The 24,882-nt window shown below is 53.6% G+C and overlaps 1 protein-coding gene across 1 annotated transcript; it reads right to left on the reverse strand.

Annotated features, from left to right (window-relative positions):
• Window positions 1-3,080: 3,080 nt before the first annotated feature.
• NYNRIN (NYN domain and retroviral integrase containing) lies at window positions 3,081-23,957 on the reverse strand. The gene is made up of 8 exons (XM_052646526.1): window positions 23,760-23,957; window positions 14,560-15,212; window positions 12,950-14,443; window positions 11,960-12,090; window positions 11,731-11,827; window positions 9,191-9,292; window positions 8,878-8,979; window positions 3,081-7,717 (listed from the first exon to the last, which is right to left on the reverse strand). Exons 1-8 carry the CDS (start codon window positions 23,955-23,957, stop codon window positions 4,855-4,857), a joined length of 5,640 nt encoding a protein of 1,879 aa, XP_052502486.1. The 3' UTR covers window positions 3,081-4,854.
• Window positions 23,958-24,882: the final 925 nt, after the last annotated feature.

The following is a 24,882-nucleotide window of genomic DNA, read 5'->3' on the forward strand; positions in this document are numbered from 1 at the left end:
CCATTTATTAGCTGAGGGAAAATGGCACCCCTTATGTGTTGGGGGACATGTTGCTGGCGTATTAAATTAAGGATATGCAGATTATGACCTGCTAAATGAGGAGGCACAACCCACCACACGGGATCAGCAAGTGACTCCCTCGGTTGCCCAGCTGGGGAAGTAAAGACCTGCAGTCGTTTTGATTGAAGGTTACAGTACAATCCACAAAGGAAGTAAAATTGAAAGACTTATTACTTAGAGATCCCAGAAACCAGGAGCAGGGAAAGGGAGGCAGTGAGTGAGGAGAAGGGCAGTGCTCTGACCCAGTTCACATGTGAACAGGCTAGCAAGAGCGTATTACGTATAAGGTGATTGGGGTGCAGGTCACTAACTTTATACAGGTTCAACTCTGGTCGTTTTCAAAGGTGCCCCAGGAAAAGCAAGTGGTAATTTGGGTCAGGAATCCTAAATTCAAGTCCTTATCCAAATGTCCAAACTCTGGGTCATTATACTGTAAAATGCCTAAACAGCAACTCGAAATAGCTTTTTTCTCATTATAGCTCAGAAAGCAAGGGCATGACATTCAAGTCAACATTGATCAGGGCCAAGAGAATTGTTCTTGGACCCAACTGAAGTAGACCAACTCTGTTTTAGTTTATAAATTGTCTTAATCTGGACCAGACTGAAATGGAGAAATCAAACCGAGATGGAGAAATCTTAATATACATTATACTAATGTATATTAATAGAATACATTAACAAAAGATGGAGAGGCCATAGATTAGTGGGGAGAAAGTAACTCTAGCAACAAAGTGAATATACTTGTGTGAGAAACAGTAAATACGGTGGTGAAGTGGTGAGCATTGGAGCCTCTCAGTAGCTGCACATGACCTTCAGCAAATTATTCAACCTCCCCTTGCCTTTTATCTTCCTCTACAAAATAGAGGAAACATTGTATCTATCCCACAGGATTGGAAAGCACAGACCAAGCATCTAATATGTGTAAGTTACTGTTACCATAGGAACTAAGAAACAAGTCAAAACTGATGCATGTCCCAAGTATTCTTGGACAATCTTTTTAAAGTGGGTAGGATTTTTGTGTTGTTTTATTGTAGCCATTTACCTGTTATAATGCTTCTTTCTTTCAGATGTGTTCACGTCTACCCAGAAACACAAGGATATCATAAAGAGTCCCTAGGAAAACACGGAATAGCAAGGCTTAGGGGGTGCCCGTCTCACCAGATAGTACTTTAAAAAAAATTTATTGGAGTTTAGTTGATTTACAATGATATGTTAGTAATTTAAGTACTTTTTAATGTGAGAATGAGATACAGTATAGAATGTTCTCTGTATTTTGTTTATGTCTGGGACTGTCTGATGACTTTGTGATTTCTCTGGTTGAGACTTGGGAAACTCAGCTGCCAGTGCCCAAAATGAGAAAAGGAAACTGTGATGGAATAAAGGAGAGAAGCAGTGACTAGTGGTTTGCAGCACCCACGGTGCTCAACTGTGGAACCATCTTCTTTATTTGCCCCTCTAAAAATAGGGGGAATCTCAAATCAGATTCTTGTAAATTGTTCAACAGCGAAGAAGAGAAATCTCACCAACAGGAGGCTCATAAGCCAATGTGTGTAAAACAGGAGTATTGCCTGCAGTTCTCTTGAGTAGAAAGTAGTGATTTTGCCAAGCCCCTCCCGGATCAACTTCCTCTGAGGAGTTATGAACCTTTCACTTACTGGCCTGTCCTAAGAGCACATGCATTATTTTCAGTGAAGGGGGTCAGGGAAAACGAGACCTCTCTGGATCATGTGCTCCTGTGCTGTGGGCTCCTGCGCCGTGCCCCTTCCCTTACCACTCTGCATTGTATTTGCTTGTTGAAATGCCTCCCTCACCTGGCAGTGGGGCAGAGACCATGCCACTCCCGTTGCCTCCACCCACTCCGCACTAGGCAGGGCCTGGCACACAATAGATTCTTTATAAACACTAAGCGACCGTGCCCACGTGAGCCGGGGAGCTCTCAGGAGGGAGGGCTCCTTCCGGCCCCTCCATCCCCCAACCAGTGCTGAGCGGACAAGTAAGAAGAGCAGCAAGAAGCAGACACCTGACGTGCGGAGGCTTGGCCAGGGTTAGGAAGGTCTCTGAGCCTGAGGGGCAATAACAGCCAGCGTTCTAGGACAGGAAGAAGAGACATGAGCTGTGTGATTGCCTTTGTCTGTTGTGGCTGCTATAACAAAACCAACAGAAATTCAGTTTTCACAGCTCTGGAAGCTGGACGTTCAAGATCAAGGGGCTGGCAAATCAGGTGTCTGATAAGAGCCCACTTCCTCACTTGCAGATGGCCATCTGCTCATTGTGTCCTCAAGTGGTGGAGAGAAGAGCTCCAATTTCTCTCTCTTCTTACAAGGACACTAATCTCATCTTGCGGGCTCCACTCTCCTTACTTTATCTAAACCTTATTACCTCCTCAAAGCCCCACACCTTAATACCATCCCACTAAGGGTTGAGATTTCAACTTATAAATCTGAGGGGACGCAAACATGCAGTCTATCCCGGTGATGAAGGCTTACTCCATACCCCGCACCACAGGAGCCTCTTTGCATGGATTATTTCATAAGATCCTTGCACCATCTGAAATTTAGGAATTGTTAGCCTGCCCTAGACAGATGGGGAGACCAAGACTTCAGGAGAGGACCACACAGGTGGCAGCCATGGAGTCAGCATTCAGGCCTAGTTCTATTGTGTTTCCGACACAACCAAGTTGTTTCAGCATGGATGCCATTCTTATACCAGCCTTCATTCATCTTCGTTCCCACCTGCTCAGTTGTGTCCGACTCTTGGTGACCCCATGGACTGTAGCCTGCTAGGCTCCTCTGTCCGTGGAATTTTCCAGGCAAGAACACTGGAGTGGGCTGTTATTTCCTTCTCCAGGGGATCTTCTCCACCCAGGTCTCCTGCATTGCAAGTGGATTCTTTACCATCTGAGCCACCAGAAAGCCCATAATTGAGTCTAAAGTTAAAACAAACTAACAAAAACTTGAACATTAGCTCCATTTTGATCCATTTATTGACAAATCAAATGGAAAAAAAAAAGGTCACAAACAGGTATAGTATTATAAATGTGGTTAACAGGGGAAGGGGTACAGCACTGGGGAGGGAGAACGAGGTCGAGCAGACCATCAGAGGGAGGACGAGGAAGGGAAGAGGAGGGGGACATGCAGCGGGAGGAGGAGGGGGAAGGAGGTATTTGCTAAAAACCCCACGGCTCACCTCTCAGTGTCTCAGCTGTCACCCAATCGTTCTTTCCTGGACAGAATTAACCGCTAGAAATGGTTTAAGGGCAACACCTAAGTAGTTTGTCTACAAGATTTGGGAGATGGGGAGTTGGATGGAAGATGGGTACAGGATTTTAAGAGCGTCTCTCACTTGAACCCCCATCTACACTGAACGGAGAACTAAGAAGCTTAATCCTGGTCCCAGCTCAGCCACCAACTCTGTGTGACTTTGGGCAAGTCACTTCCCCTTTCTGGGCCTCTTCCTTTGGCTGTAAAACAAGCAAACTGGACTTGATGGCACGTTCTACTCTGGCTCTAGCGATATCAAGTGTTTTGGCAACATGAGCTAGACAAGGAGACCAGCTCAGCTTTGGAGAAGTTAAACGACATAGAGGCTCAGCCAGAGTGACACAGTGCTGGCCTCCACCTCGAACCCTCTCTGTTGGCAGCAGCAGCAATTCAGAGGGTGAGTGAAGGCACACACCTGTGGGAAACACACTGACTGATCTTTGCAAAGAGTGGCTGGGGGTGCCAGGGGAGGGCCAGGATTGTCTCTACACAGAAGGCAAATCGAGGGGACTGGGGCGGGATGGGAGAACCCAGACCAAGCAGCCACACTCTGTAGGGTCTGGGGATGCAGCGCACAGGGGCGGTGGGAGGAGGCGGCTGTGGGTTTCGGGGTGGGGCTGGAGTGAAGAGCCACGCCAGCACCACGCTGTGCCAGACTGCTCATTTCAGTGACCCCCCGCCAACCCGAAACAGAGGCCTGGGCCCCTTGGTCTAGTCAAAGCAGCTCTTCAGGTAGAGATGCCACACTTGGCATCAAGATCCTTGACTCCTGCAGGGTCCATGTCCTTAAAGACAGGGTCAGGGAGTGTCTCCATTGGCTGGAGTCAAATGAGGTAGGCTGACTCTCTCCCCCTTGCCCTTCCAGAGCCGACAGGCAGGACGCGCCCACCTGGCTGGCCATCCTCCCACCCCAGCTCTAAGCCTCAGGGCCCAGGACTGCCAGTCCGTCCTTGATCGATGGCCAGGCCTAGCCTGGCCTAAGAAAGCGGTCCATGAGACCGAGGATGGGTGCCTCTCCTTAGCCTGCATGGATTTGTCTCAGCTGTTACGGCTTCTAGGGCAAAGGTTCCCCAAATGGACAGACGGGGGAGGAGCCTGTATCTGGGGTTTCTGTTTGACAGGGGAATGTGGTTTCAATTCTGAGGTCCAGAGCCACACCACTTCGTGATAAGGACAGCCAGGAGTAAGACTCTGAGCTGTGCGTGTGTACGTGTACATTCTCACTCGGGGAGAGACACTGAACTTGGCCTACCTCGGGAAAGGAACTCTGCTCCCCCAGGTAGAATTGCCAGAGGCCAACATCTGGCAGCCTTCAGCAGATCCTCCCAGTACCCCATACTGGGGATGTTTCATAGGGACGCTGGTCCCCAGTTCAAGGCAGTTCAGCAAAGCTTTGTGAAGTAACTTCTCTACAAAAGGCACAGTGAAGAGTCCCGGGGGTAGGGGTGGGGAGGCGGTGAGAGCATGCCTGGGGCAGGGGGAGACCTAGCAGCGGCAGCCCAGGACCTGGGGGGGGCTCCCCCACTGCTCCAGCTCACTGCTCCAAGACCTTGAAGGACAGCGGGGTGACGCTCTTGGCAAAGGGCTTCATCAGACTGCTGGGATAGATGCACCCAAGCTTCTCTGGGGTGGGGAAGCCCCAGACCCTGTAGAGGGACGGGCTTAGCCGGTCCCCGATATAGAAGGGACCCACCCACTTGGCACTGCTGCCATTCCTGGGGAGGGACAGCACGAGGACCTGGTCCCCCACGTTCCACTCCTTCTCCTGCCTCTCACGCTTGAAACGCCTATTCTCGGCCTTTTCACTTGTCTTCTCGGCCAGCCTCCAGTGGAGCTCCAGCAGCTCCCTCGTGAGCTGTAGCAGGAATAAATCCATCTTGAGCCCTTCAATGTTCGCACTGCTCATCTCCCACCAAAGGGGCTCGGTCAGCCTCTCCTCAGCCCCTGTCAGGATACGGAAGGGCGAGGCCTGGCTGGAGGAGGCCCTGAAGGCCAGGTGCAGCAAGGGCAGGGAAGCCGCCCACTTCTTGCCATGCAAGAAGATGAACTCCTTGAGGGCCCTCTTGAATTCCCAGTAGGCCCCGGAGCTCGTCAGGCAAGGGAACTGGAGGTCCCTGCTCGGGGAGGCCACATGAACTCCCAGGGCCAGCCCACAGCTCACCAGGACGTGGCGGGCAAATTGGGGGCCCTGGGCAGCCTCCAGCCTCACGGGAATGCCCCACCTGGCGAACACATGCTGAAGCAGCAGCTGGGCCACAGCCGTGTGCGTGTAAGGCTTCAGCGGGAACGCCTCCACCCACCTGGTGTTGGGGTCGGCCACGATCAGCACATGCTTGTGGCCCTCCTCGCTGACGGTGACTGGGCCCACCACCTCGATCTGCAGGTTGGACCAGGGGGCAGTGGACCTGGGGGGCCACAGAGACTCGATGACCTTCGCCTCACTGCCTAGGAGGTTGCGGGGGATGCAGAACAAGCAGCTCCTGCAGTAATGCCTCACGTGCTCCTGCACCCCGGGCCACCACCCCAGCAAGCGCAGCTTCCTGTAGGTCTCCTCGGGCCTCTGGTGGGCCCCCATGGGGCCATCGTGCACGGCGAAAATCAGGTCCCTCCGGAGCTGCCGCGGGACCACCCAGACCCTGGGCCTCTTGTCTCCCTTGAACATGAGCAGGCCGCTCTCCTTGTCGAGGCTGAGGGAGCTAAAGGCAGAACTGAAGGGTGAGGAGTTGGATACCTTCTGCCCGGCCTGCAGCTTGGCCATGATATCGGCCAGGGTGCCGTCGCTCCGCTGCAACGCCAGCAAGTCGGGCCTCTTGCATATGGTACGGGGAGTCACTATGGGGGCCGGCACGTCATTTGGCAAATTCCAACACTGATTGCCCCCCTGGGCACCCTCCTTGGCTAGGGTGTCCACCGTCACAGCAAACAGGGAGCCCCGGTAGGAGGTTCGATAGATGAACGGGAGGGATGAGAGGCCAGAGGTGAGGTCTATGATGTAGGAGAGCAGGCTTGGGTGAGGTAGTGGGGTCCCGTCGGAAGAGAGGAAGCCCCGAGCTCTCCAAAGGGGCAGGAGCTCCCAGAGGAGGCTGAAGATCCAGTTGCAGTGCGTGAGGAAAACAATGGGCATGTGGGACTGGCCAAAGCGCTCCAGGCCACAGGCCACGGCCGCCAGGTGGGCATAGGTCGGGGTGTAGGGGGAGCAGGAGAAGGAGAGGGAGACAGGGGCGCTGGTGGGAGATAGCACATAGAGACCGAAGCCAGCACACCACTCATCCTCCCGGTAAAAGCAGTACCCCGACATGTGGATGCAGACAAAAGTAGACAGGTCGGAGAAAGGAGGCAGAACCTGGAAAAGCCGAGGCATGCAAGCCGTGGGAGTCAGCAGCCGGTTCTTCCCCAGCAGGCCCTGCAGAAGGGTCAGTTCCAGCGCTCTCTTGCCCTTGTCCTGTACCAGGAGGGCCCATCTGATCAGCCACGCTTTGGCAACCCTGCGGCCGTCCCACGCCTCAGGGTCCACAGAGGTCCGGGAGGCGTAGAAAAGGTCCAGGACCACGGGGGTGTCCCCAATGTAGCGGGAGAAATGCTTGAGGGCCCAGGCCACGGCGTAGGGGCTGTCTCCCCCTGACTGCGGGCCCTCGCTGTCCTCGTCGGGGAGGAGGGGTTTTGAGGTATAGGCTACAGGGTGCTTCCTCCCCGAGTGCTCCTGGTACACAACGGCCGTCAGGGCCACTTGGCTCACCGTCACCTCCAGGTGGAAGGGCAGCTGGGGGTTGGGGACCGACAGGCAGAGGGCGGACACCAGGGCTCGCTTCAGGGCCAGGAAGGCCTTCTCATGGTCCAGCTCCCACCGCCAGTCCGGCTTCTGCTTGAGCAGGCTGTGCAAGGGCGCCACAAGGGCTTCATAGTCGGGGATGACGTCCCGGTGGGAGTCCGTGAACCCCATAAAGAAGGAGAGGGCGGTGAAATTGCTGGGGATGGTCAGCTGGGCCAGCTGGGCAAGGACCTGCTGGCAGGGAGCCTTTCCATCCCAGGGGATGCCCAGTGAGGGAGAGGCCACTGCCGGCTGGAGATCAATGTCCAGGGCCTCGTCCTGGGGGTCGTGGAGGCTGAGGCACCGGAGGATTTCCTCTGAGAGGGAAGGGCACTCAGCCCTGAACACAGACATCAGCGAAGAGTCCAGGTCCTCCTCCTCCTCCTCAGCCGGCTTCTGCATCTCCTGCTCCTCTCTCTGCTCCTCGTCCTGTCTCTCCTCCTCCTCCTGCTCCTCCCTGACTTCTTCCACATTCTGCAGACTCTCCGGGGGGCCAGGGTCCGTGTTGTCCCTCAGCTCAGAGATGCTGGCCGAGCTGGGAGGAAGGGTCTTCCACACCTTCAGGAAGTTGCCAATGTCAGTGTCCAACCTACACCAAAACAGCAGAGCAGAAGGGTCTGATGGAGGAGGTGCGGGACAGCCTGCCTGAGAGGCCACCTGAGGCGAAACCAAATGGCTGAGTGCCCCTGAGGCCAGGCCAGCCTCCCACACAGCACGACCTGCCCACAGATACTCCCTCCAGCCCCAGCATCCACTAAACCGCAACGTCAGATATTCATCTGGGCTTTGAAGGCTTATTTAATCAAAACCTCATTGACCAAGTGACATTTCCTAGCAGTTTTAAGCCAATGGTTTGATCAGAATTAGATGATCGGTCCTTCCAAACAGACTCAAGGGTGAGCAAGCCAGGGGAGCTCAAGAGAGGGAAGGGGGCCTGACAAGGGGCTTAGGAGGCACAGCACACAGACCTCGGCCACAGCACTTTTCTTCAAAATGGGGAAACGGGACTGGGGGACCTGACACAGGAAACAGTGCCCTGCCCAGAAGGTGCTAACCACAGTCCCCTGCTGGGCCCAGGGAACTGGGAGGCTCCGAGTGGGTGGAAGCCAGAGGAACTGAGTTACTGCAAATCAGTTCTGCCGGCACCAGCACAGTGACCTGAGGAAAGTACTTGAGTCTCAGATCCCTCATCTGTAAAACAAGGATAGTGGTCACATGCGTCTAACTCAAGCTGTGAGGGTCAAAGGGGGAAAGACACGTGGAAAAAATTCCTCTTGGTATATGCTCCAGACATAGCACCCTCTGCATGCAATGAAACAAGAATGAGGTGGTCCACCGCAGCACGGGTGCCCACAGCATAACGCAGAAACTGTCAAACGGCCTCCCATCAACCCCGTAAACCTGTCGGGCACTCATGCAATGGAATAGGGAATGGACGTTAAAGCCAGACACAGGAGCTAACACGGCACGCGCCTGGGAAAAACAATCAAACATGGGGACAGATGCCAGCTGTGGAAGGACACGTACAGTGCTAAAGCACGCGTGCAAGACTGTGAAACTGTAAAACCATACTGTAATTAGTTTATGGATGCGCAGATGTGGGTGGAAGTACAAAGACCTGAAAAAGTCAAATCACCCTGCTCACTATTAAGCACTAAACAAATGTTGGCCAGCACCAAGGGGAAGCTTCCAGAAAGTCCCAGGAGGAGCTGGGAGGTGGCAGGGGGTTGGGGAGGTCCAGCCCATTACCTGTTTGGCTTCTTCAGAAACTCATCCAGGGTGGGGCCATCACGGCCCAGGGGGTCATCGGGCACCATGAAGAGATTCCCCGCAAAGGTGAAGGGCAGCAGGCTGGGCCCGGGACAGAGGAAGAAAGGTCACTGCGGAGCCCTTGACCCATCCACACCCTGTTGCCAGCTGGAGCAGAGACCAATACATCCTCCCAGCAGGGGCTGGTGAGCACTGCTCCAAGGCCCCTCTCCTTGCCTCCAACCCTCCCCTGCCAGGGGCTGTCTGGCACCCACGGGGGAGGAACAGCCCAATCCCATGGAAGCCGCCTCACCGATCTTTGACCATCACTTTCTTGGAATTATTCATCAGGACGTGGAGCTGCTCATTGGTGACGATGATGCCATCTGTCTCTTCCGCCAGCTTGACCATGAACCTGCGGGGAGGGGGGGGGTCACTATGGACCCAGTACCCAGCCTCTCACCTCCCCAGTCCTCTGAGAAACTGAACTTGTAGCTTCCTGTTGAGAAGTGTAGGACAAAAACACCACCCTTGATAGTCAGGGAGCCAGGGCTTGAGAGCCCATCCTCATCTCTGCAGCTAGCTGGAGGAGCACGAGCCCCCGGAAAGGCAACCTGGATGCACATCCCCCAACTGTCTATGCAAACAAAGCCCTCTATTTTACACATAGGCATTCCATACACATGCTGAGACACACACACAGAAACCCATGCCTTATCCACATCCATACATACCTCTTTATTGCTTCGGTTTCCATACCTGTCGATCCAACATAAGATACCTACCCTTGACTGCTGTGAGAATTAAACTGAATGAGACAATATGCTTAAGTGTCTAGCTCAGTGCCTGCTACACAGCAGATATTAATATCCAATACTCCATGATTATTCTTCACCAACTGACAACATTCATGTACATGCCAAGCCACGCACCTACCTGAGTAAACAAATCCATTTTTCCAAGGATCACTTCTCCTTGAAAGAGGGCTGTGACCAGGAAAGAAAGCAAAGGCTACCTACTTCTCAGCATTTGCGGCTGTGAGCAATTCCAGCAGCCCGACCATGCAATTCCACAAGTCCCCAGCAGAGGGCCCTTCTGCAGTCGCTAAGTCGCTTGTCTTGTCCGATACTGTGCAACCCTATGGACTGGGGCCAGCTAGGTTCCTCTGTCCATGGGATCTCCCATGGCAAGAATACTGGGAGTGGATTGCCATGCTCTCCTCCAGGGGATCTTCCCGACCCAGGGATCAAACCTGTGTCTCTTAAGTCTCCTGCACTGGCAAGCAGGTTCTTTACCACTAGTGCCACCTGGGAAGCCCCACAGAAAAGCTGTCTTCCCTCAAAACCAGGCCTGAATTAAAAGGCGCTAGAATGCACCCCACTCCAGTACTCATGCCTGGAAAATCTCATGGATGGAGGAGCCTGGTAGGCTGCAGTCCATGGAGTCGCTAAAAGTTGGACATGACTGAGCGCTTCACTTTCACTTTTTACTTTCCTGCATTGGAGAAGGAAATGGCAACCCACTCCAGTGTTCTTGCCTGGAGACTCCCAGGGACGGGGGAGCCTGGTGGGCTGCCATCTACAGGGTGGCACAGAGTCGGACACAACTGAAGCGACATAGCAATAGCAGCAGAATCTGTGTGCAATGCAGGAGACCTGGGTTTGATCCCTGGGTTGGGAAGATCCCCTGGAAAAGGGAATAGCTACCCACTCCAGAATTCTTACCCCATGGACAGACCATGGGATCAGAGTCAGACAAAACTGAGCAGCTAAATTAACACTTTAGAGTCTTCCCTGGTGGCTCAGAAGGTAAAGCGTCTGCCTACAATGTGGGAGAACCGGGTTCGATCCCTGGGTCAGGAAGATTCCCTGCAGAAGGAAATGGCAACCCACTCCAGGACTCTTGCCTGGAAAATCCCATGGACGGAGGAGCTTGGTGCAGGCTACTGTCCATGGGGTCCCAAAGAGTTGGGCACAACTGAGCGATTTCACTTTCACTTTCACTTTAAAGACCTTATACAGGGTCTAAGCTGCATGCTTAGGGTCTATGCTATTGAAGGAAGGATGCTTGAGCTGCCCTACCCAAACCTGAAGGCTGAGTGGATACCATGTCTTAGGGAGGAACCAAACTTCTCCCTGCCTGGCATGGGAGGTGTCTAAGTGAAGCCAAGACCTGTGCCTGCTAGGCATCAACTCCAGCCCAGGGCCAGTGAGCTGGGAGGGCCTTCTCTGCCCCCAGCAGAGGCAGCATCACAGCATCCCCTGTGCACACTGGACCAGCAGTCACGCTGAGTGTGTGCTGAGGATTGACAGATAGGGAGTCATTCAGCCTTTAGCTAGGCGGCAGGGGCAGTCGGGCTCCATTTTCAGAGCCAGGGCTCCAGCCACACACACACCTCCTCCCAGAGACAAGGCAGTGGGAGGAAAAGACTGCAGCAATTCCTTGAGAAAACCTGAGCTTCAACCCAAACCGGCACCCAAATCAGCTGCTGGGGGAGGCAGCTTGCTTGAAGCACCAGGAGTCACCAGGATGGGCTAGTGCCATCCAAAGACAGTAGAGGGTTTCAGCCCACAGCTGATGGGGGAGGAAAGCCTATTAACTCAGAGAAATGGGATTGCAGAGTCCCAAATTCAGGAACAGTCCCTGGGCTTGAATAGAACCATCTTGGAGCCCTTTCCTCTGTGTTCCTACCTCTGCCTACAGAGGGCCAATGCACCACACTTCCCTCTCTGACAAGACCCTCTGACATGTTCGCCTTCATCTCCCCAGAGCAGATGAAGCAAGACTCTGCCTCACACATCAGTGCAGCCCAAGCCCGGGGCCCCACAAGAGAAGGCCTGCAAAGCCACACACCTGTAGTCGTAGGTGGTGATCTTCTTGCCGTTCTCGAGCTGGGAGGGGGTGATTGAAAGCATCTTGAGGGAGTGTAGCTTTGTCAGAAAGTGGCTCTCTGGAAATGAAAGGCAGAAGACAGTGATGGTCAGAGGAAGCGCTAACAGGAAAAGGCTAAGATGGGAACAGAAAGACAAGGAAAAGGAAGGCGTGGTGACACTGGAGGGGCCGGGGGGCAGGCACAGCTCACCTCTCACCCTCCGGTTCTTCTTCAGCTGCCAGGTGGGTATAAACACCGTGACCTCTCGGTGTCCTCGGTTCCAGAAATACTGCACTGCCATGGCAATGCCCCGGCAGGAGAAGAAGTGCTGGAGACCGTGCCTGGAGGTGGGGTTAGGGGTTAGGGGGACCAGGGAGGGAGCAATTTTCTGCCCTAGGAATGGCCCTGCCTCTCCACCCCTCCCTAAGAACCAGCCCAGGACAGCACAGGGCATCAGAAATGCCAGGGCACCAGCATCAGCACCAACCGTGCCTTCTCCCTTCCCTCCCTCATCAAATAGTGAGCACCTACCGGGTCCACTCACCTGCTGCGTGCGTGCGTGCGTGTGTGTGTAGGGGCCTCCAGGGCAAAAGGAAGAGGGCAACCTCTACAACCAAAGAGCTCAGTTCAGGGCTGGAAGCAAACAAACATTTGCTGACCACGATTGTGTGCTGGCAATGTTCTCAGCACAGATTCCACCACGCGGGCAAGTGAAGACACCTTGCACGTATTTATGCTGACATATGTATACAGCAGGAAGTGCTGTGCAGGGAGCTGATACTGAGACTGGTGCTGGGCCTTAAGGGCTGGGCTGGACATTTGAAAACTGGGGTTTACAGGCCCCCTGCTGTGTGAGGCAGGCTGAAAGGGAAAGATTGTGGGCCTGGGCAGAGCTGAACCCAAAGGCCGGCGGGGCCCCTTACTGGCTCTGGGAGCTTGGGCAAGATCCATCACTTCTCTGAGCCTGTTTCTGCCTCTATCAAGGGAGGAGAACAGAAATCCACCTGCAAAGGCTGCTACGGCGATTCCGCGAGCACCGCCCAGCGTGCGGTAGCTGCTCAACATGTGCCTGTCCCTCCCCTCTTTCCCCCACTTGAACCCCATGGCACCCATATACAGAGATCGAGAAAGGAAGCCCCAGGGACGCCGTGCCTGAGCTCCCCAGCAGTCCCAGTCCACCCCAGGCCCATGGCTACTCACACCATGGCCACGCTGCTGCCATCAATGACCACCCGCCGCAACTCCGGGTTCCCAGGTTCTTCTGACAGGTCCAGCTCGAAGGGTGTATTCAGGGCCTCGTGGTACCTCTGGAAGCTGGTCACTGTGTTGCTTGCCTGTGGGTGGCGAGTCGGCTGCCTTGGGGTCCCCTCCCCAGCCCCCAGGAGCCCCTCCACCTGAGGCTGGCGCTTGCTACTGGGAGCCAAGGCGCCACTGCACTGTGGCCCCTGACTTCCAGGCTGCCCCTGGCCCTTCAGGAAGGAAGCACTGCCCCTTGATGGAGGCTGGCCCTCACTCACGAGTTTGCCTGCATCCAGGGTGGACCCCGGACCTGCGGGCGCCTTCTGAGCTGCCAGTGTTTTCGGAGTTCTGGAAGTTTGGGGGGCGGCAGGGGCTTTGGGAGCTGTAGGTCCGGTTTTAGGGGCAGGCCCAGGCTGGGCTCTGGGTGTCTGGGGACCTGTAGGCGATGTTTTGGCTGCCTGTCTTTTCTGAGCTGCGGGAGTATGGGGAGCTGTGGCCTTTGGTGCTGTGGGCACCACTTGAGCTGCCGGCTTTGTTGGAACTGAAGGCACTTCGGAGGCTGCACGTTCTCCATGGGCTGCCGCCATCATCTGGGTTTCAGGCACTTTGGGGGCTGCAGGCAGCGCTGGACTTGTGGGTAGGGTTTGAGCTGTGGGCATTGCGGCAGCCATGGGCACTTTGAGAGTTTCAGGCACTGTCTTCGAGTCAGGTCCCGACGGAGCTGTCAGCCCCCCTTGAGCAGCAGGCACCCCTTGCCCAGTGGGCGGCGCTGCATCGGGCCCCTCTTCTGGCCCCTTACAATCCCATTGCACACTTCCTTGATCCCCCAGCTCACTTCTGGCTTGGAGCTGCGGGGTAGAGGTCAAAGGTGGCCCTATCTGTGGAAGTCCTGGGATAGACTTATCCTTTACCCCTGAGCCTCCTGAGACCACCAGTAAACTCACGACTTTTTTGGGGGTCTCTGGCCCTGGGCAGTTCTGTAGGGCTGCCTCTCCTCCCGGCCCGCCGTCTGGTGTACAGTCTGGGCTTTCCACACTGGGCAGAGGAACCAGCTCCTTCTGTTTCCATCCCAGATTTAAGGGCAAAGGATTCTGCCCTGGCAGCTTGAACTGAATGGGGCCCAGTGGCCTCTGCCAGAAAGGGAAACTGAAGCATGCCTGGGACAGGAGCCAGGCCAGGTGAAGAGAATGCAGTTCATTGATCCTCCAGAAGGTAGCAGCAATAGCCCCTGGCCACATGGGTGCAAAGGTTGGCCCTGGGGTCCAGGCCTTCCAGGGTGAGCACACACTCAGGGCTGATACTGGAGGCTGGAGCGGGAGCTTGTCTTCCCCTCTCCGGACCTGCCTCTGCTGAGACGAGGCTTGGGTGTGATCCACGGGGTCCTGGCTGCTGCTGGCTTGCACTGACCCTTCCTCGCGAGAACAGTCCACACCACCTTGGTTGTTGGATGTGACCCTGGAGGAAACCCGAGTTTGTTGGAAAGGTGGGAAGGTGAGTTAGGTCCCAAACTCTTTCCCTGGGGTTGGGGCACAGAAACAGGAGAGAAACCAAACTGATTCTCCAGAACTTACCGGACCAGCTGGTTTGCTGTCTCCTGCTGGGTGTTTGGGCCTGGGGTACCCGAGATTACGGCCCCTGTGGCTCCCAGGCTGGTTAATCTCTTTGAATTTTCTGGGCTCCCCATCTCCACAAAGGGGCCAGGACCGTCTCCCACGGCCACCATGGTTGGACCTTCCTTTTGCTGGTGGGTTGGACAGATCAGGAGCTCAGGATCTGAGCGGGAGTCGGAGGTGCCGATGCGGCTGAGCCACTGGATAATGTCCTCCTTGCCAGCGGCATCCCGCACCAGGCTCAGCAGCAGCTCCTGGACCGCCGGGGGCAGCTGCAGCAGGTCCCCAGCATACTGGTCACCACGGATCCAGACCAGGGCCCCAAAGGCCCGGGTCACCTCGGCCTCCCAGATGCCACGGGGAGTGAGCAAAGGGGCTGGGCCCCAGCGCAGCCGCCCCACCAGCTCCTCCAGCCAGTTCTGGGTCATGATGAAAGACTCGGTCAGCCCGCCCACCATCAGGGAGCCCGGGGGGCCGGGCACCAGGTAGGCCAGGGTGCTCCAGCACAGGCAGTCCAGGAAGAGGCCCTGGGCCCCAAGGAAGGCGCAGTGCAGAGCCGCCGGGTAGCGGACCTCCTTCCATAGCTCCGGGTTGCACAGGCCCTTCAGATACTCCTGCAGCCGGTGGGGAGAACACAAAGGAAGTCAGCTGTTAGGGGCCCGTCACTGGGGCTCACTCCCCTCACTAAGCACGTGCGCTCCCCCTGCTCACCATAAGCCAAATGACCCATTCCCCCACCCCAACCCCTGCCCAGGACCCAGCCCTCTCTCCCTGGTCCTGCCTCCTCACACTCTCATCTCTTTCCTGGGAGCTTTGACAGATGGGGGAGGGGAGTACCTGGGCTTGGAGTCAAGGGTTCTGGTTCTAGTTCCAACCTGACCTCAATACGTTAGGGGTACTGTGAAAAATTTATCACTTTCTCAGAGGCTCTGTCTCCTCACCTGTAAAAACTGGATTAAACGAGACACTCCCAAGGGCCAGGCCTACCCTGGCATTCTAGAATTGGGAACTAGCTGAGGGGAGGAGAGGGCACATTACTGAGGACCCTCCAAGCTATTAACTCTCTCTGTGCCTCGGTTTCCTCATCTGTAAAATGGGGATAATGGTTTCCCCCTCATTAGGCTATCATGAAGTTTCAGTGAGTTAATACAAAGGAAGTGCTTAGCTTGAGCCTGGTACAGTCTCCTCCCATTTTTCAGGCTCAGAAAGGCCATATCGCTGACCCAGGGACACACAGTCAGCGGGTGACTGGGTGAAGACCACAGCTGCCATCTGTCTGACTCTGAAACCAGAGCTCTTTCCACCTCCGCGGGTTGACTACACAGTGACTACGGGGTAATCCTGTGAGATTCTGGTTAATCCCCCTGCAGAAGGTCTCTGGCACAACCTGTAACTGTAACAATGGTAACTGTTGCCCAGAGGGGACAGAGGAGAAGATAAGTCCCTGGTCTGGTATCCAAGGGATCCCCACAGATATATACAATGGTTGAGCCGGAAGGGAGGCCTCTGGCTGTCTGGGCACCAGGCCCTCATGTTTCTAGGGCTCACACACTCAGCCTTTAGAGTCTCCCATTCCGTTAGGATGGAAGAGGTTGGGTTCTTCTACTCTCTGATTGAGTTCCACCAGCATGACCCCATGGGCTCCAAGGAACCATGGGAATTGCCTCTTAATCGGCCAACCCTGATGACTGCATTCATCCTCAAGCACCTCCTCACCTGTGTCAGTGATAGTCACCCCTCCTCCTGCCTTCCCCTGACAGATCCATAAGGAACAAAGGCTCCATTTTGGATCTCCAACAGCCATCCCAAAGACCACATGGGGATCACGGTATTCAGACCTATAAGAGTTATTCCACCTGGTCAGATTCACCCTTGCCAGGTGGTGGGTGAGCGAGGTTGCTCAGGTCTGAGCTTACCTCTTCCACCTGGCCCAGGTCATGGGAAGATCCCACGTCCCACGGATCAGCTAAGTCTATGTGCCACACCTACTGAGCTGGTGGCCTAGAGACCAGGAACCGCAAAACTACTGAAGCTGGCACACCCAGAGCCCGTGCGAACAAGAGAAGAGAAGCGGCTGCAACGGGAAGCCCACGCACTGCAAACAGAGATTAGCCCCCACTCGCCGCAACTAGAGAACAGCCTGCTCACAGCACAGCCAGTAAGGAAAGAAATAAAATTTAAATGTATATTGGAAATGAGGTGACTTTCAAAATAATAAACCTGAACTGATATTTATTGAGTCCTTGCTAGGTGCCAGGCTCTTTACATACATTAACTCGTTGATTCCTCTCTCAGACCTATATGGAAATTACTATCCTCCCCATTTTAGGTGAGCAAGAAAGGACAGATGTCTGAGGTCACAGACAGAGGCTGGGACACTCAGGCACTCTGACTCCAAAGTCTGAGGTCTTAACCATGATGCTGTCTATATGAGTGTGTGTTCTCAGTCATTCAGTCGTGTCCAACGCTTTGCGACCCCATGGACTGTAGCCCATCAGGCTCCTCTGTTCACGGAATTTTCCAGGCAAGAGTACTAGAATGGGTTGTGATTTCCTACTCCAGGGGAGCTCCCTGACCCAGGGAGAGAACCCGAGGCTCTTGCATCTCTTGCAGTGGCAGGCGGATTCTTTACCACGGAGCCACTAAGGAAGCCAATGGCACATTAGAGAAAAAACAGATAAGGAAAAAGGCGTTCACATCCAGAAAATATCTGGAGAAAATTTCCTGCTTTAAGCCCACCCAGACCTTTACATCCAGAAAAATCAGGAGCAGTTTTCCTGCTTTAAGCCTACCCAGACCTTTACATCCAGAAAATATCTGGAGCAATTTTCCTGCTTTAAGCCTACCCAGACCTTTTTCTCCAAGAGGAGAAGTAGCGAAGATGCAGGAATGAAGTACACACAGAAAAATCTTGTGTATTTGTTAAAATATATTGCCCCGTGTCCTGTGAGTCATCGGTCAATGTGTAAGTTAAATAAAAATAATACCACCAGACAGCTTACTACTGCTGTATAATTTATCAGTCCTGACGTAGGATTCTTCTTTCTCATAAGTCAGTTACCATTCATTGTCTGCTTTCCAGAAGCATACCAAATTACACTGCAGAATACTCAAAAAGTTAAAAAAAAAAAATGGCAGCACCAAAAACTCCAGAATTAGGAGTGAAGGAGAACATTTTTTAAAAAGTGGATTTAGTGGTCTAGTGGCTAAGACTCCATGCTCCCAATGCAGGGGGCCCGGGTTTAATTCCTGGTCAGGGAACTAGATCCCACATGCTTCAACTAAGAGTTCATGTACCACAACTAAAGACTGATGATCCCACAAGCTGCAACTAAGAACCAGTGCAGCCAAGTACATTAAAAAAAAAAAAAATTAAATAAAATGTGGACTAAGATAAAGTTGTTTGAGGAGCAGTTAGATCTGGGAGCCTACCGACCCCACTACACAAAGGCTGAGCAAGTACCACCCTACCCACTGAAGTTTGTTCTGCAGAAGCTGATCAGTGTACTTGAGAGTGTGGGTACCATACAAAATCATGGAGGAAGAGAGGAAGGCCAACAGTGAGGTCTACAGTGAGCACTGAGTGCAGAGAAACTCATTCTTCTCATTCAGAGATTCAGCCATAGTAACCAACAATGGATGAAGTCCGATGCCCACACAAAAGGGTCTCTCTGGGGCATCTTAGAAGAGTGGGGGAAACTACAAACTTCCAGAGAGAAAAAAAACACTTCACATCAAAGGACCAGGGACCAAGAATAGCTTCAGATGTCCCCAAAGCAAGAAGTCAATAGATTAATGCCTTCTCACTTCTGAAGGAAAATAGTCTTCCATGTATAATTTGATACCAGCCAAACTGTCAATCAAGTGACCTTCAGATATTCAATGGAGATACTCAGATATGCAACCCCAAGAATCTACCTCCTCTAAAGCCTTTCTCAGGAAGTTACTGAAGAGTATTTTCCAGCAAATCAAGAAAGGAAAAACCAAGAACGGAGACCTAACTCAGAAAAAAATCAAAGACAATCTCCAGAATGATTGTGGAGAGAAAGTTCAGAATGTATTCATCCATTCAAGAAATCACTACTGAGCATCTACTATGTTCAAGCATTGTTCTGGGAGGCATAGGGGGCAACTAGTTCAGGCTGAAGAGTGGAATTCCAGAAACAGGAAGGCTGACCTCAGTTATCAGCATGATCTTTAGCACAGCACCATCTTTCTAACTTAATGACGCTACAAACAGACGTGTTCCACCAACCCAAGACAAAGACACAGCGTTCAGGAAACAAGGTGTTTAACAAAGAAAAGAGCAAAAGGGTGCCAAGAATGACAGCAAACAGGAGTCTCAGGATGATAGCCACGCAAGCCTGACCAGACAGAAAGAAGGGTGCCCCCAGGAAAAAATCTGTAACAGGCCACCTTGAAATCAAAGCCTTATTCTTGCAGAAAACTGTCGTGAGCAGCTACTGAAAGTTATAAGAATTAGCAATGGGTTCAAAGGAAAACAAACAAACAGGTAAGGTGTGAGCTCTTTACCTCAGAAAAATTGAAAAGTAAGATAGAAAACCCAATCATAGTACACTTCAATGTTTAGATGTGAGTGATATTTGCATGGGCATAATGTTGCGAATAATAAATACAGATTTAACAGAAAATGAAATACAGTTATATTGGGAAGACAAAAGGGATGGCAATATAAAGGACCTAAATCCTCACCTATAATGAAAGTGAAAGTCACTCAGTCGTGTCTGACTCTTTTCGATCCACGGACTATACAGTCCATGGCATTCTCCAGGCCAGAATACTGGGGTGGGTAGCCTTTCCCTTCTCCAGGGGATCTTCCCAACTCAGGGATTGAACCCAGGTCTCTTGCATTGTAGGCAGATTTTTTTACCAACTGAGCCACAAGGGAAGCCCAAGAATACTGGAAAGTGAAAGTGAAGTCACTCGGTCGTGTCTGACTCTTTGGGACCCCATGGACTGTAGCCCACCAAGCTCCTCCGTCCACGGGATTCTCCAGGCAAGAGTACTGGAGTGGGGTCTTCCCGACCCAGGGATCGAACCCAGGTCTCCCACATCGCAGGCAGACGCTTTTAACCTCTGAGCCACCAGGGAAGGCTTAAGAATCCTGGAATGGGTAGCCTATCCCTTCTCCAGGGGATCTTCCCCACCCAGGAATCGAACCAGGGTCTCTGCATTGCAGGCGGATTCTTTACCAACTGAGCTATCAGGGAAGCCCTCAACTATAATAATAGGAAGTAAAAAGGTATCTAAAATTAATTGAAAGATACAGGATCTACATGTTTTTTAGGAATGTGGAGATGTATAAATTCCAGAACAGATATTTTCTACAAGGAAGAGCACAGAAGAGGGAGTTGGCAGGACAAGGCAGGGAATCACTGCATTATACTGTGGATTTTAAAAAAAAATTACTGGACTTTTAAATTATGTATTACTTTGATAAAGAAAAATTAAGTTCAAAATAAAGGAGGGACTTCCTGGCAGTTCAGTGGTTAAGAATCCTTGCTTCCTTTACAGGAGGCACGGGTTCAATCCCTGGCCAGGGAACTAAGATCCCGCATGCCGCAAAGCCAAAAACTAAATAAAAATAAATGTAAATAAGCATCTTTTTAAAATTGGAGCATAACTGCTTTACAATGTCATTGCTGCTGTACAACAACATGAATCAGCTACACGTATGCAGGGTGGGAGGAATTGAGAGAGTACGTTGACATATATACACTACCATGTGTAAAATAGATAGCTAGTGGGAAGTTACTGTCCTGCACAGGGAGCTTAGCTCTGTGCTCTGTGATGACCCAGAAGGGCTGAATGGGTAGGACGTGGGAGAGAAGCTCGAGAGGAAGAGAGATAAATAAATGTGCAAGCATCTTTTTTTAAAAATAAATGAAAACAAATAATTAAAGGAGAAGGATCAGGTGCTCACAACACCATTATGTGTGCTGGTAAGTTGTGGGGAGCCAGTTGTGGGGAGGGCAGTCCTGATCTGTAGCATTTTCCAATTTCTGCGGTGTAACTACTCCCATCCTGGCTGATTTCAAACTACGAATAGGACTCCACCGACTCAAAAACTTCAAGACTTTTCAACAATGGGTCAGCAGGAGCCAGTTTCAGCACATCCCTGGCCACTACCAGCTTTCATGGCACTGCTCACAGTCCGTGTGGGGCAGGAACAGGCCAACTTGCACCTGAGAGCCAAGCCCAGAGTCAGCAAACCACACCCTGTCCCACGGCTCCCCATCTCAATCTCGAGCTCCCCCTCACCTTGTTCCATCATCTCCAAAAAGAGTAGAATCGAACTGTCACCTGTCCTCTCAGCACCCAATCCTTCTTCACACCGTTGTCAAGGAGGACAGAAAAGCTGAGCAGGGCTTATCTCTGAGAGACTCTGATCATTAACTAAAAACTCTCCTTTCTACTTGCTGATTTCCCCTCAGAAAGGTCACGCCTCCCCAGGGCTTGTTTTTGCTGCCTAGGAATGTGATTTCCAGCAATGCCTTCATTATTTTTTAAATCCCACCACAAGAAAACTACTTCAAGGTACTTTCGAGTTCTACAGAGATTTCCTAGAAAACCAGTGCATATAATAGAAAAACAGACCTGAGCTCTTCTCCAAAGAAGCCCGTACCCTTCTTGACCCCTTCTTCCCTCACAGACAGGACATCCATCACCCCTTCTCCATGCCACAAGCTTCAGTCTCACTGAGCTCTCTCTGCCAGCTGGCTGTGTATATCAACTCACTATCAAGTGCATGGTTCTGTGTCCTTACAGCTGGGATGGGGGTCAGCCACAGCACCTCTACATGGAAACCCCGAGACTTCCTTCTTCTTGTGTGCTCAATTATGTCCAACTCTTTGCGACCCCGTGGACTGTAACCCGCCAGGTTCCTCTGTCCATGGAATTTTCCAGGCAAGAATAGTTGGGTGGATTGCCATTTCCTCCTCCAGGGGATCTTCCCAAACCCAGGGACTGAACCCAGGTCTTCCAAATTGCAAGCACATTCTTTACCGCTGAGCCACTAATCAGCTGCTCAAGACATCCTTATACATGGGAAATTTTCCTGCATCAGATCGCTGAACCTTAGAAAGCATTTCATCCAAGCCTCTCACTTCACAAACAAGGAGACAGACTCAGAGAGGGAAAAGAACTCATTCAAAGTTACACAGCTTGTTAACCACAATACTTACTGACATCTCTACCCTATAACTCTCCACACTGGCAAAAGTCAGCATGCATTATTTCAGCTGACTCTTAACAACTCTTCCATGAAGTGAGTATTACTACATTGTTTTCTAGATGAGGAAATAAGCTCAAGAGAAGGTCAGTGATTTGACCCAGGTCAGCCAGTTAGAAGGTAGCAAACCCCAATCTCCAGCTCTTTCCACCACACCTGTCTGTCCCAGCAGTTAACTTGGTGACAGCAAATTGAGCCCAGATCTCCTACTTCTGGAACCAAACCTCACCCTCCCCACGTTCCCTGCCCTCCCGCTCCAAAGCTCTATTCATCTCTTCTTTCTGCTCATTCTTTACAATAAGGGAGGGAGTTACCCAAAACCCCTCATGCTGTTTCCATCTTAAACTGTGCTTCTCTCCAGAGGAAAACAGGTGGGAAAGAGGTGAAAGGATGGGGCGGGATGGGGGGGGGGGGGGGGGATTGGAGAAAGCCACTGGCTGCACTAGCAGGGCCTGGGGTGTGAGGGAAAGTCAGTGGCCCCAGGGACCCTGAGGCAGCGGTGGGAGGAGGAGTAGCTGAGGCTGGAGAAGCTGATGAAGGATGTAAGTAGGGGTCAGGCGAGCTAGACACCCCCAGTTTCACAAAAGGGTGAGCGGGTGTCTTTCAAATTAACAAAAAGATTAAGACCCCCAAAGAACCCGAAGGCTCCTCGGGCTAACCCGCCTATCCCAGCTACTGAAAAGCCTGCATCTCCAGGACTCCTGCACATCTGCTATGTGGGCAGGCACCCCTCCCCTCCCCCAGCACCTCTGTCAGAACTGGACAAACTGCTGACGAAGCAGCTCAGCGGAGGGGCTGAGGCAGGAACTTTCTAGCCTGCCTGTCCACTGGCCAGCGTGTTCTGGGCCTCCCCCACCCATGGCCTTGACCACTTAGGATACTGGTAGAGACCTAGCTGGGGAAGGGGAGTGTGTTAGGGTGGGATGGGGTGCATGGGGGAGAAGGGTGGTCTGGGACTGAGGGAGGCTGTAGTATTCCTACCAGGAAAAGATAAGATAAGGGAATCTGGGGGAAGAGGGAGACCTTGGCCATGACTGGGGATCAGAGGGAACCTGAGAGGCCCAAGTGGAGGAGAAGCGGGTGAGAGAAGCTAGAGCAAACGCGAGAGAGGCACACGGTGACCTGGCCTGCCCAGCATCCAGCCCCACACAGCAGGCCCTTTCATCTGAAGCCCACAGCCCTCCTCCCAGAGGATTCCCACCCATCCCCAAAGCCTGCTACCTTCCAGAGCAGCTGCACCCCTGCCCCTGAGCCCCTACAAGAGGCCGCCTAGGGCATCAAGAGTGTGGGGCACTGAGCCCAGAGCCCCTGCCACCCCCACCTTCCCAACCCTAAGTATCCCAGGAGGCCCCTGACGCTCTCCAGTCCCCAATACCTCATCTGTAAAATGCCAGCATTTCTCTAGCGGAGTTTCTAATGGCCCCTCCAGTCCCAGCGCTCAGGCTGTGAGTCGCAGCCCAAGATTTAAGGAGACTTACATGAAGGCAGAAAGACCTGGGCCTTCCAGCCTCTGGGTGGAGAACAAAGAGATACGCTGCACAGACCACAGAAATACCAGACCTTAAGTTGCTCCCCCGATGGAGGAACAGGCTGTAAATGCGGGCCCCTGGCCAGAGAAGGCTCCTGGGGGGACACACAACGCAGAGCCTTTCTCAACACACTTGAGGGACTGAAGTGACACGCAAGAGAGGGGTGGGGCAGAAAAGAAAGAAGGAACCAGAGGGAAGGACCCAAAGCTGCAGAAGTGGAGCGGCAGGGAATGGCCCAGTACCTGCCCGCCATACTGCCCGGTCCAGGTCGGGGGGCCTCTGGGGACCCTTCCCTCCCCGGGGGGGGGGGGGGAGGGAAGGGGGGCGAAGGGCGGGAGAAAGGTCTGGCTGGAAGTGATAAGAGGCCAGACGCTGTTTACCTTGGCTTTGCCCATGTTCTCCCTGGGTCCCTCGAGCTGCAGCCAGAAGTAGGGGGTGTCCGGGCGGCTCTGGAAAGCGTTCAGCTTGACCCTGAAGATGCGCTGCACTTGCTGCCGCTGCCGCTGCACCCGGGGCTTCGACTTGGTCTGCACCATGAACCATTCCTGCGAAGGAGGGTCGCCCCCGGACAGGAGCATGGCTGCCCCGCCCGCCCCTGGAAGAAGGGAGCCGACAGTGTCACCGGCGTCCCCGGGCCGGAGGCGCCTAGGCCACGCCCCCTCCTCCGGGCGGCGCGCCCCCGCCTCGGCCTGGGTCCCCCCGACACACACACCCCACCCCCGGCTCGCGCACCCACCCGCCGCGGCTCGGGCGCCCTTCCCCCGGAGCTCCGAGCCTTTCGGCGGCGGCTCCCGCGACAATCTCTTCCTGCCAGGGGTTGCAACGGGGGTGGGACCGATCGGGCTCCCGCCGCCCTTCCCTCCGCCCCCACCCTCCCCCGCTTCACCGCCGCGCCAGCCCCTCCAGGATGAACTTTAGCTGTGTCTGCTCCGGAGCTTAAAGGGGCGCGGAGGGAGGCGGCGGGGCGGGGGAAGGGGGAGAGGGACGGGCGGGGGCGGGGGTCCTGAAAACCTCTGCCTTCCACTCAAGTCTCGAGCTCGGAGCCAGAATCCGGGGGTCAAAGTTAATTTCCTTCCACATTCCCCTTTCCCCGGTGGGGGAGAGGGGGCTTGGTTTCGGGCACCCGGCCTTTCTCTCCGTTCCTCCGGCGAGCCCTGCCGCCTCCTAGGCCTCCCAGGAGAACCGAGAGCCGCGCCCCTCCTTCTCTCGCAAGAAAGGGTTAAAGGAGAGCAGGGTGGGGAGCCTGGGAGGCTGGGGCCTGAGGAAAACTCCGGGCCGGAGATCGAGCAGGAAGGAGAGGGTAAAAGCACCGCCCCCTCACCCCCCGCCCCTAAGTCTGGGGACAGCCTGGGGCTGGCAGGCAGCCCGGAGCCTCCTGAAGCCCCCAGGCCTGGAGGGGCGGGGAGAGCGCCAGAGTTTACCGGAGTTTTCAGACTTGCACTGTTTATGAAAGCCTTTCTGAGCAAGTTTGAGCTAAGCCGAGAGGGGAAGCTTTAGGATGGG

The sequence above is a fragment of the Budorcas taxicolor genome, chromosome 10, assembly GCF_023091745.1.
Source record: "Budorcas taxicolor isolate Tak-1 chromosome 10, Takin1.1, whole genome shotgun sequence".
NCBI classification, from domain to species: domain Eukaryota; kingdom Metazoa; phylum Chordata; class Mammalia; order Artiodactyla; family Bovidae; genus Budorcas; species Budorcas taxicolor.

What these genes read in the sequence shown, in the direction of transcription:
- NYNRIN (XM_052646526.1), bottom strand. Translation starts at nt 23,957, where the DNA reads ATGCTCCTGTCCGGGGGCGACCCTCCTTCGCAGGAATGGTTCATGGTG. An exon ending in GAAGAACCGGAGGGTGAGAG is followed by an intron (nt 11,828 to 11,959) that starts GTGAGCTGTGCC and finishes TTTCATTTCCAG; the next exon opens with AGAGCCACTTTCTGACAAAG. An exon ending in ATCACCACCTACGACTACAG is followed by an intron (nt 9,293 to 11,730) that starts GTGTGTGGCTTT and finishes CCCTCCCCGCAG; the next exon opens with GTTCATGGTCAAGCTGGCGG.